This window comes from Onychostoma macrolepis, chromosome 10 (genome assembly GCF_012432095.1).
Source record: "Onychostoma macrolepis isolate SWU-2019 chromosome 10, ASM1243209v1, whole genome shotgun sequence".
NCBI classification, from domain to species: Eukaryota; Metazoa; Chordata; class Actinopteri; order Cypriniformes; family Cyprinidae; genus Onychostoma; species Onychostoma macrolepis.
The window spans coordinates 25,619,603-25,632,395 of record NC_081164.1 but is presented as its reverse complement, the minus strand read 5'-3'; the positions used below and the strand labels follow the sequence as shown (position 1 = coordinate 25,632,395).

The window sequence follows — 12,793 nt, the reverse complement described above, 5'->3', positions numbered from 1 at the left end:
ATGTTTAGATATTTATACTAGAAACCAAGACAAAAGTACTAAGTAAGAGAATCATATTTTGCCATGTAGTCAATATTTCTCTCTTCTCTATTACTGTACTGGTCATTGTTTACAGTTTTGTTTAGAAGATGTAATTGGCCAAACGTTGCTTGCTCTTTGGTTAAGGAGTGGAAAGTGTCGCTGTGTATCCGTGCTGCTATAATCGAAGCAGGCTAGACGACTTGTACCGAACGTAATGAGCTTGCCTTTTCACCTTCTGTACTTTGCAGTCCGAGTGTTTCCAATTGCCTTCTGTTTGTAGATGTAGTTGACTGGTAGCTTGAAAATGATTTTTTATTTTTTTTGGTCATTGTACATATATGCTGCATGTGCGAACTGTGTTGTGGGTCTTTTCTTTTTACTAATTGGACCAAAAACACAAGAGCAAGAGACAACAGGCTGTCCTGGGCCATTTCGAAGCTACGTTGCCTCTCGCACCTGTGCGACGTTACAGAACAGAGCGAATGTCAGGGATTTTATGTACCTCGGGTTCATCTTAGTGCCTTAACCCAAACAACAGCTTTTCATTTCGTCTAAACCAGTGAAGCGTCACCGAGGAGGCCGCTGGTGTTTGTATTGTAAACCACACCACCAGAGAATATTCATAGCCTTGCGTAAACATCTGCCACCTGATTTATCACGGTGGACACGTGGCTGGATTTGTGATCTGACACAGAGCACCCGCATGAAGATTCAGGGTCGTGGTTTGCTATAACACTCGTCTGTCGCTCAGTTACCGCTCCCTATTCGCCTCTGGAGTCAGGTGAAGTTGTGTGCGCGAAAGCGTGGATTTGGCCGAGGTGTTTGTTGTCGTGTGTATCTTGTCGCCCTACCTCACTCCGGCACTGCCGGTCTTAAACACAAATCCTGATGGGATTGTGTCTCTTATTTGCTGACCCATATGTTGTCATTTTACTTTCATTTAAATTCACATCAGCTGCCCTCCACATCACGATTCGTGGACCAAACCTTGATAAATATTAGTATAGATAAAGAGTTATAGATAAAGAGATATAAGTCGGGTCTCATTCACAAACAAGCAGATTTCAGTATCAAAACATTTAACGTAAATTGTACTACTAAATCATTTGATAAATGAGACCTATAATTGTATTAATTTTTTTTAGTGCTGGCAGACGATTAATCGCATCCAAAATAAGTTTTTGTTTACATAATATATGTGTGTACTGTGTATATTTATGTATGTGTATATATATATATATATATATATATATAAATAAACACAAATACATGTGTATATTTATATTCATATAATTTACAATATATTACAAATAAATATATTTATGAAAACAATTTTTTTCTTAAATATACATACGTGTGTGTGTGTGTGTGTATATATAATATATATAGGGTTCATTTGCAAAAACAGATAGATCTGTTTTTAATAATTTTCAAAAATCATGTTTTTTCATTGTGCATTCCAATTAATCTCAATCAAACTGCAGTTGGGTTATTTTGATAAAAAGTAAAACTAACTAAAAATACAGCGTACTAACAAAAAAAACAATAAAAACATGATAACAAAAAAATTATTTTGAGTTATCGGTTTTTGCAAATAAACTCTTCATTCATATATATATATATACACACACACACACACACAGTACATGCATATATACTGTATTATGTAAACAAAAACTTTTATTTTGGATGCCATTAACGGCAATTAATCATTTGATTATTGTTTTTTAATCTGCATGAATAGACGATGGCGTTTAATTTAGTAACAGATCTAGGTTGTTGTTTGTTTCGTTTGTTTGCTGTTTAATTACTGTGACGTTAACCTGATGGACAGGACATCACAGCATCGGTTAGTAAAGTTAAGGATGAAGTCGGCTGTTTGGTTTCAGGAGGTACGACTACCTTACAGATAACTTTTATACTTGACCTGTCGTAAATTGCTGTACTATTGTGGAAAACACTGGAAAATTGTAGTTGGAAACTGGAAGCTGCGTTATTTTCTTCACTACTGACGATATTTTCAGTGAGCGACGGTGTGCGCAGAAGCCGTTTCATGTTGTTTTATGCATCTTTTTTTATCGAAATGTATTATGAATCTTATTTTTAAAGTGGGGATGAACGTTTAAAGTAAAAAAAACCCATCCTGATCGTTGCCGTTCGGTTGAAGAGATTTCGTCAGACGCGTCCAATTTTCTGATAATCGTGATGTTGATTTATATTTCCGTGTGCAATCTGTGAAAGTCACCTTTTTAAGCGTAACGTCCACTTACTAAAGATTTTCTACAGCTGAAGAATTATTTCTGAGATTATGTAATTTGCTCGTTATGGTTTTTGTACTCGCGCATAGAAAAGAGTTGATTTGCGTTTTCGTTCCTACAGAAGAGCTTTGGTTTGGTTTGTTTTTTCTTCTGTCCTCGTGCCTGGACTACAGACAGGTCTTCGCTATTGGATAGTTCGGTAGATGTGTTGATCGTGTGCGATGACACTACTCAAAAGTGCTTTTGGTCTTGCATGCCTTTTCTCGTGCTGCTAGAATATCATGAGTTGGCTTCTCTGTCGCTTTCGGACAACGTGCCAGAAAGTATAGAACAGTCCAGTGCGTTCATTTCAAACCACATGCCTGTTTCTACTCAAACTTTGCCAAAACGCGGTTCACATACTTTTGACTTGATTTGGAAAGTCTTCTCTTTGTTGCATTGTTTTGGTTTTCTTTTCTGACCAAGACGCTAAAATTGAAATGGAAATCCTCAATGGACGTTAGCAACCTTACTCTGGATATCAATGCAAGCTTTTCTAGGAAAAGAAACTTGCCCTTCTTCTGATATCAACATATCAACCCCTGAGGAGCGTGAAGGCAGCTTCACTGAATAGAGACTTCAGTGCCTTTGATTTCACTAAGACCTCCAGAACCAGTACAAGCCAACGGACGGACAGATGGACGTCTCCCAAAACGCCACTCTCACCTTTGACACATATGCACATCCCAGTTTAAAGGCACCCAAACTGATTCAACTGCTGATGAAACGATGACATGAACAGAACTATATTGGGATTCCACCAATACGAGCACTGCACTATCATTGTCATCATGAGGTTTTTTTGGTTTTGGTTTTGGTTTCTTTCTATTGTACGTAGAGTGACATGCTTGGTTTCTATGTTGTCTTATTTCGGGGGGGGTTTGGAATATTTTAAGTGCCATTTGACTGTTTACGTAGTGAGTCGTGGCCTGCTGTAGCGCGTTCAAATGCAAGCACAAGCATCGTGGTACTCTGAGAAAACTCTCAGAACTGAAGTCCTAGATGTAAATATTGAGATAAAATGGAAGGATATTTATTTACAGTCCCTTACTTTAAGCAGTTTAATGACAGATATGTTTGAAAGTGTAAAAAAGTGTGATATTTTTCCCCCCTCTCTCGCTCTCTCTTTATCGTTTTGGATGATGTACCTTACATATACAGTACATATGTATTTTTTTTCTTTTTTGTGTGTTGTTCCAATTTACCTCTTAGTAAATTATATCCTCTGAAAATTGGTAAAAGCTTACTAATATGTGTAGAGTGATTTGTATTGTGTATTTTACATGAAGGATAACAAAACCGGGGAACTTTTATATTTATAAAATTCTATATTAACATTTAGTGTGTCAATATGAGGAAAATATAGGAATTATCCAAGACACATGTAGTTTGTTTTTTCTGAATATTTCAGACTTGAGCTCAGGCTAGCTTATTAGTGTTGTTTTCTTAAATTTGTGGCTTGTCTTTCAATTAATAAACTTTTTCTTGTTGAAACGAGACCTGTTGTGTTCACTTTCACGAAATTGCCTGTGGAATGTAAAAGTAGAAATGATGAAGTGTTGGAGGAGGAAAAAAATAGCTTTTTCATGCTGTGACAAAAACTCTGCAAGTTCTGTAATTGTGTTCACATCATGTTAAGAAATACTGATCTGTGTTGGAAATCCTAAAGAAAGCTGCAGTTGAACAGCAGGTGAAACTCTTCATTTGTTGGCTTGACTCATGAAGCATTGAAGGGATTTTGCATAAACATTCTTATAATTATGCAAACTGCTCACTTTTAGACAAATAGGTTTTTTCATTTTTGCTGCTTGCTCAATTTGCTTAAATTTGAAGCGAATGCAAAACTATTGTTGAACGTTTTTTGTGTGCAAATAGAAATAGGGAAGCATGCTTTGAATGGGACTTTACTAAACATTTGAAATTGTTTTTCAACAAGACGAATTAAAGAGGTTCGTGTTGGATTTAGAAGAGAACATGAGTTATATCTGGGTTTTGGTGATTAGAGGCTGAAAGCGATGCTTGTAAAGTTCTTTCATTTATATATTAGGTTTGTTTACGTGGGGAATTGTTGACATAACTTAAGGGTGTCTAATTGGTCAAATAGTTCAAAATATTCAAATGCAATTTTTTGTTGATATAACCAAGACAATGTTTTTACAGTAATTCATATATATATATATATACACACACCCCGTTTGCGTTTCATCTTCTTTTAACGGTGGTAATAAAGCATGCAAAGTGCATTTACTTTTGCATATGACTTTTTCAAGGACAAGAGATTTTACTCTGAAACATGAGTCAAAATCTTGCCTTGCGTATTAGATGAGTGAGACAGTGCTGGGCTGTTCCAGGACAGTTTTGAAAACCATTTCAGAGACGTTCTTAAATCTGACTCGTATAATATATTACATGCATGCAGTTTTGAGGCAGCTTTTAGGAAACTTAACTGACCACGATATTGCATGCACATAGTTTCATTCGCGCTTTGAAATTAAATGATAACGGTGCATTTCCACTGGCACATAGCGTTCTTCATTCCTATGCTATGGAAAGTTGAGTTTAAATGCTAGCGCGGTGCAATATGGGATTGAAAGCGGCGTGGAGAAAGCGTTAAGACCTGAAGTGTGTCAGAAAAGGTAAAGAGATGCGTTTCAGATCTGCGTCACGTTCAGCAGCGGCAGCTCTTAAAGTAATAGCACCCAAAACAACCTAATAATCAGCTGCTGTGATGTCTTTTCATCAAATAGTAAAGAAGAAAAAATTACTTTTATAGCTTTAAGGATTCATCTATTCAATTTAGAATTTGATAACTTTATTCAATTTCGGTATCTCAAACTCTAACATTATCCAAAGAATTTCTAAGCCCATGTATGTTATCAAAATCTATGGAATCTTATTTTTAGTAAATATTTTCTTAGTTTATGTTCCTAGTTTTATAGTGATTTTTTGTTTTGTTTGTCATCAGTGCACATCATTATAAATAATAAAAAAAGAAGTTATGCGTTTATAACTTTAATTAAAATGTCAATGTAACGCTCTGAAACTACTAACAGGTGGCTGGTTAATGTTAACCAACAGTCTAATAAATATTTATTTTCCTAACAAACCTTTCAGGATCAAATCGAGACCTGGCCTAAACATATCCTGTTTACTTGCAAATGGGTTGCAATTTTTCCGATTTATGATTTTTAATTTAGATTTTGCTCTATGAAAAGCACAAGTGCAAAAACATTTCTGTGAAGATGAGTAAATATGAAATACACAAGACTTCAAAATCAATTTAATATTACACTGTATTTGATAAACTGCTAAAATCTGAGGACTCTTCTCATTCAGAACTTTCCTATTTCTTTTCAAACAGAATATGAAATCAGGCTCAAAAGAAGTATTGATCTGTCATCTAAACTCACTCCCAGATATGCAAGGCTGACATGATTGTCTAAATTGCCGCCGTATGACATCTCGAGAGCAAGTCTGTCATTTTACAGAGAAAATAAAACAAGCTCTGAATAATACTGACATCTTATTTCCCATAATGATCATTTCATATGGCTTTCAATGTTCACATCAAAACACTCCAGTTCATCTCATATCAATACATGACCATCATTTATTATATAATAACTGATATTCTCGGGCATCAGAGGGGAACATGATGTGCGCTCTAAAAAAACAGAGAGATTAATGGTATAAAAGTGTTAATTCGTCAGTTTACTGTAAAAGGATCTTTAGAGCCCTTGTAACCTTTGACCAGTAAATCAGCTGTGAAACCGCATTAAAGGAACAGTTCAAATGAAAATGTCCTCAGTGTATTCAAGATTAGGATGAGTTTGATTCTTCATCAGGTTTGTAGAAATGTGTCTCTGCATCAGTGTCTCAGCGATGGATGCTCTGCAGTGAATGGGTGCCGTCAGAATGAAAGTCGATAAAAACATCACAATAATCCACACCACTCCAGTCCATCAGTTAACATCTGGAGAAGACAAAAGCTGAAACTAATCCAGCATTAAGATGTTTTTAACTCAAATACATTGAGTCCATAATCCATAATAACGCTTCCTCCAGTGAAGAAGTGTTCTGGTGTGAATCAGGAGAGAAATCTGCAGATCAAGCAGCGTTTATAAGCCAAAACAGCTCTAAACTTTAAAGCTTTTGTCTTCTCCAGATGTTAACTGATGGACTGGAGTGCTGTGGATTATTGTGATGTTTTTATCGACTCTCATTCTGACGGCACCCATTCACTGCAGAGCATCCATCGCTGAGACACTGATGCAGAGACACATTTCTCCAAATCTGATGAAGAAACAAACTCATCTGATTTGAGGGCATGTACATTTTCAGCTAGACTTCATTTTTGGGCGAACCATTCCGTTAAAGCAAACATCCTAGTACTGAGGCTAATTTGTTTTTCTATAAAAGAGCTGCAGAACATTTTTATTCACAGGCTGCAAAGAAGAGAAACTGAAAGATGTAAAGAAAACCAAACATGCATAAAGTGCTAGAACAAGTACATGGCTAAAAGAAAAGAAAAAGCATTCAGAACAAAGCCGGTTGTTATTGCTCGTGCGTGTATGAGTCTAGACTAACCGTTAATACGTCTTGCTATGATTATGTTATGTAAAAAGGCGAGCCAATTAGCTGCTAGTGAGATGCTCGAAAGAAAACGCATGTCTTCTGCACATGCATCACCCGCTAATACGACCGCGAGTCCAAACGCCTTTAACCCAAACACTGCAACTCAAGAGAAAGGAAATGCTACATGATTTCCATCATACTTCCAGACCACAGCGCACAACAGCTTTTAAACGTTCGGCCTGAGAGACTCTGGTTTGCATTAAGAGATGATGATCAAAAAGTTTTAAAAAAATTGAAATTGAAATTAGACCAGTCTGACTGAAAATGACATTGTTTAGACATAATGGGAGACTCTACTGGCTAGTGAAGCAACAGCATGAAGCAAATGTCTGGGAACAAATTCATTTAAACAGATCTTGAAGACTCAACTGAATCCCAGCATGCACCTCTGCAGAGCTGGCAACCGCACATCATCTTCATGCAAAACACTTTTGCATATAGATATATAACACTGGGTCCTGTGCACTTCAAGGTCTGAATGTTACAAGAACAAAAGCAACGCAGGCAAAAACAAAAGAAGTAAATGCAGCCGTGTAGATCTCTGAACCCCATTGGTCTCTCTGCATCATTCGCACAGTTCGGCGGTACTGGGTTTGTCGGAGGCTGATCTCAGTCCAGCGGCGTGGGGTCGGCGATGGGCATGGTGTGCAGAACCTCGTCCAGCAGCTGCAGCGCGCGGTGCAGGTGGATCTCGATCCAGCAAGGCGTCTCTTTGATGCTCTGTCGTGGGTAATCGGGACCCCAGCCCTTGACGAAACTCATGCGCAGAATGCAGAGCCGGCGGAGGTCGTCCACACCGATACCAGCAGCCGCAGACAAGCCTACATGACCGATTAATACCTCAGTTAATCTATGATAACATAATGCACTTTACACCAATACAGATTCAGAACTATAGAAGCTTGTTTCTGCCATGCAATAACATTTTTTAAAGTAATTGCGGCTTAATTGCACACTTCTTAATTTTTTCCCCTAACAATTCTGAGTTTGTCTCACAATTCTGACTTTTTTCTACAATCCTGAGATTTCTGAGAGAATTCTAAGAAAAAGTTAAAATTTCAGGATGTACATTTTTATAAAACAATTCTCAGGAAAAATGTCAGAATTGAGAGATAAATTCAGTTAAAGACAAACGAGACTTTTGAGAGAAAAGTTGCAACTAACTTTATATATTCTGAGTCAGAAAAAAAAAGACAACTGCAATATGTAAGCTCAGAATTAAAAAAATGTATATATATTTTAAATTGCAAGATGTAAACTAAGAATTCTGGGGGAAAAAAACAAAATTGCAGGATTAACTCAATTCTGAAAAAAAAAAATACACGAAAAAATTGGGATAAAATCAGAAAATTTAAAATTGCAAGATGTAAGCTCAGAATTTAAAAAAGGAAAAATTGCAAGATATAAACTCATTCAGAGATGTAAACTAAGAATTTTGCAAAAAAAGAATTTTTTTTTGTAAATGGCAGGATTAACTCAGAATTCTGAAAAATAAATAAATACAAAATGAAAAAACAATTGAGATTTAAAATCAGAAGGGGGGGGGGGGGGGGGAGTACAAATTGGGAGATAAAAACTTAAGAATTCAGTGAAAAAAGTAAAAAATTGATAGATATAAACTCTAAGCAAAAATTGCAAGATGAAAAATCAATTTCAAATGCATAACTTGCAATTGCTAGATATAAACTTGCAATTCTGAGGAAAAAAGTCAGTAAATTGTGAGAGAGGTCCGAATTTAATTCAAAGTCTCAATTACCTTCATTTTTTTATTCCGTGGTAGAAACAAGCTTCCATACATAATACCACTGCAGCAGATTATTACAATACAACTACACTTGTTCAGGTAGAAACTTTGTTTTGAGTTCAACTAACACAAGTTTTTGCACAATTCATATGAACGGTCTATTTCAATGTCAAAAGGCGACAGGTTTGCAGGTATGAATGGCAAACTTGAAGTGCAGTTGTGGAGTGCAAGCAGTAGGAGCACTTACTGATAGCAGGAGCGATTCCTCCCACGGATCCGGGGCCGGGGATGTTTCCGGCCACCGCTGCTGCTTGAGCGGCCGCCGCTGCTTGTGCCGTCGCCGCCTGCTGCTGCATCTGTCTGTGGCACTGACGCAGATCAAACACCTGCAGGACACAACCAGCAGGCTTCAGCTGAGCAATGTACAATGTCAAGTTTGTTTGTGATGGTCCTACTAACAGGCTGCATGCGTTTTATTCAGAATTAATAGGTGTTTTAGCCTTGTGTAGTGTTCTGATTAGATTTAGTTTTTTGTTAAGTTATTTTACAAGTGACCCTTCTTCCAATTCAGTTAGTATAGACACACAACTTGTTTTGGTTGTCTAACCTTTTTAGTTTGCCCAACAAACTTGTACACAAGTTAAAGAAACTACTACATCTCTATAATGTAATGACAAAGCTCAGCTCATTGGCTTTGGATCCACAAGTAAAAAACATCATTTTTGAGTTTATAGAACTTAAGTTTGATGAAGGCACAGACCATTTTTAACTGATAATCTGATACCAGGGTTAGTATTGTTAACTAAATCCGAAACAAAAACCATAAAAAATGTGTTACTTGAAATAAAATAAACTATAAACTTTTAACTTGATGTACTAAAGGCACTAAAATAATTTTTAATAATGATAATTATATATATATATATATATATATATATATATATATATATATATATATATATATATATTTTTTTTTTTTTTTATATAAATATATGTATATAATTTTTAATAATGATAATTTTATATATATATATATATATATATATATATATATATATTTATATATTTTTTTTTTTTTTTTTTTCTCCAACAAAAATGGTTTTAAGTCTTATTATTATTTATTTCTATCTTTTGCTGTAGTGTGTCAGTAGGAAATATCAGTTTACATTTCTAAACATTCATTTTGCCATTAATTGTAATAATCCAGTGATCTGATCATCATCATCAGTCTGTCTGGAGTGACATGAAGAAACAGAACAAACAGAGACTAGATCCAGAAGAACTGTGGCAACGTCTCCAAGACGCTTCAAGAAACCGACCTGCAGGTTGCCCTTAAGTTGTGAGTCTTCTCTACTTCTGATATTGTATGGCAGTGAAAATGCTTCTAGATCTCTCAAATATTTCTTAATCTTTCTGTCAAGGCTGACATCGGGCGTCCTTCTCGTTCTAACCTTGATGTATGCGCTGGGGTAAATCTTGTGCACAGCGTCTCCAGGAGCGCGACCGGCTTCCCGATCCAAGTAGTAGCTCTGGACGAAGACGGCGTGATCGCTTAGACAGCGAACCCAAACGTCACCTTCGCCTTTACATTCCAGCTGGACGCCCTTCCCGATGTGCAGTCTGAAAACAGGCATGCAAACACATCAGATCAAGCCCAATCCAGGGGTGTGCAATACACGTACATCGTCTGCGATGATATCGTAATTGTTGTTTTAATGATGTGCAATTTGACATTATCGAGTATTTTGCAAAAACCATTCAAAACACCCCTACATGCTTACATTACACGAGTGCGCATTAGTGCGTTCTTTCACTGCGTGATTCAGTCTATTAAAATACAGTTAGAATAAATCACAAAAATCAAGATATGGAGGCAGAAAATTTATATAAATCTGTGTATCATTCGTTCACTCGTTTTTGGATTTAATATTAAAAGTAGAAAATGAGAAAACGGCTTCTTTTTCGTTTTTTCCCTTCATTTTTTCCCAAGAAACGAAAAACAAGAATTCAGCTTAATTTTGCGTTTTTTGTTCAGGGGTAGAAAAATGAATAAACAGCTTGAATATTCAATTTCTACATTTCTACACACACGGATTTTCATATTTATATCATTTCATATGGTTCAATCAATATCACACAAAGAGTGCCATTTTTTCTCCAAAAGTTACCATGATTACAAATGCAATATTGATTTTTTTTTTTTACAATAGTTCAAAAAACAAGAAGTTCATATTAAGAGACTTATGTTTTAGACACTATATTCCCTGTTTTTGCTCTATTTCAACGATAAAAATAATTCCAAACACAGCCACAGCACTGTTTTGCATCTCTGAGCAACATGACAGTGTTTCGTTCCTGAATGAATCAACTGTTTAAATGATTCGGTTCAATCACAATGACTCACTTATTAACCATGACTTGCGTTTTAATATCACATTTAAAGTTTTTTTAATAATTTAAATAATTTCAAATAACAGGATTCAACGTTTAATGTTTAATATATCAAAACATTATTTATGCATTTGTAACCGCAGGTTAAATGCATTCATGTCCTGCATTAAACAGTGTAAATGCATCTAAATGCCACTTTGCAATGTGTTTCCTCTGCATTGCAAAAATGAATTTTGTTGATACTGATTTAAATTGCATGGTAACAGCCCAAATGTCGTCTTATTCTAATTCACTGATTAAATGTAAGAATTTCACTCACAAGATGATGCACACTTTTAGAAAAATGGCTTTATAAAGGTAAACATGCCCATAAAAGGTAAAAATCAATTTAAACTTGGAAAAGATTCACTTCTATCAGTGTGGACTGACCACACAGAATATGAAGAATATCAAAACTTTAGGAGTCAGCTGTCCACAGCAGTCCTTAAGATACCAGCACAACAACACACTCAGCAAAATATTGTCTAATTATCATTATCGATAAAATCCCAGACAGTATCAGGATATTATTTTTGGTCAATATCGCACACCCCTAGCCCAATAATCATCAGTTTAATCGTGATCACTGTGACCGCTGTACCTCGCCCTCTCGATGGCCTCCGTTCTGTGGACGTTGCTGAGCTGGCCGAGGCAGAAGCGATCTCCTCCGGACGGATCCACATACCCGTCGACGGTCACGATGGGACAGGAGGAGGGAACTTTAAAAGTCTCGCCCACTTGAACGTCCATCTCGAAATAAGCGATGGAGCACCAGTAATCTGGAGCTGCCGGAGATCAGGAGATCATTAGACATCCGGAGACGTCCGAAATGAGATCTTAACAGAATGAAACTCTTACCAGGGTGGTTGGATATTGGTGGCTGAAATGCGATTTCGTTGTGAACGGGCCCTGAAGAGAAAATAACACAGATTGAGTCCATGAAGATGCACTGCAAATAGTTATCTTTTAAAATCATAAATTAAAGACTTTAAAGGGGTGGTTGACTTTTTTTTCTAGGCTTGATTGTGTTTATGGGGTGCAGTCTAACATGTGTTAATGCTTTGTTTTTTTTAAACTGTCCGTTCTCTTATGAACGCTGCTGGTTTTATGAAGCCCCTCCCTCAGAAATACGCGATGGGCTCTGATTGGTCAGCTGGCCCAGTGTGTTGTGATTGGCTAAACCACCTCTAGTGCGTGTCTAAACGTCCCTCAGCTCAGCAGCATGTGCTCCGGTTTTATTGTAAACAATGGCGTTGTCTATACTGCTCATCAATATGAGCCCGATTCAGACGCAGAGGATATTAGTGAAGAGGATCCGCAGAACCTGAGCAAGCACGGCTCTTAATGGTGTGTTTTTTGTTTGTTGTTGTCTCATACTTTTAGATACGCTGTTATTTGTAAACGCTACTGCTTATGTTAGCTTCTAATATACGTTTTTTTCCTGATTAAAGCTGTAACACAGCAGAATTCATAATTGCATTGTAGCATTTTTGTAAAGTAATGTTGAATTTGTAACAGTAAGAAGTGTTTTCCAGCAAGTATTGCTCGCTCCACAACCACACGCAACACTTCTCATAGCAAAAATGTCAAAAATATCTGTCTGTCTATACACAATTCATTGATGGAGCTGATGAGCTGATGATCTGAATGAGAGAAAGAGAGAGAG

The 12,793-nt window shown here is 36.5% G+C and overlaps 1 protein-coding gene across 2 annotated transcripts in view; it reads right to left on the bottom strand.

Moving 5' to 3' along the window:
* Positions 1-5,593: 5,593 nt before the first annotated feature.
* Positions 5,594-12,793, bottom strand: part of smad4a (SMAD family member 4a) — a 15,694-nt gene continuing 8,494 nt past the window's right edge. For both annotated transcript variants that reach the window (XM_058788482.1, XM_058788483.1), the window contains 5 exons: positions 11,986-12,036; positions 11,729-11,912; positions 10,149-10,317; positions 8,945-9,083; positions 5,594-7,774 (listed from right to left, as the gene is read on the bottom strand). In XM_058788482.1, the coding sequence (XP_058644465.1) occupies positions 7,563-7,774; positions 8,945-9,083; positions 10,149-10,317; positions 11,729-11,912; positions 11,986-12,036 (755 nt within the window). In that variant the 3' untranslated portion in view covers positions 5,594-7,562. The remainder of the gene's footprint in view (positions 7,775-8,944; positions 9,084-10,148; positions 10,318-11,728; positions 11,913-11,985; positions 12,037-12,793) is intronic.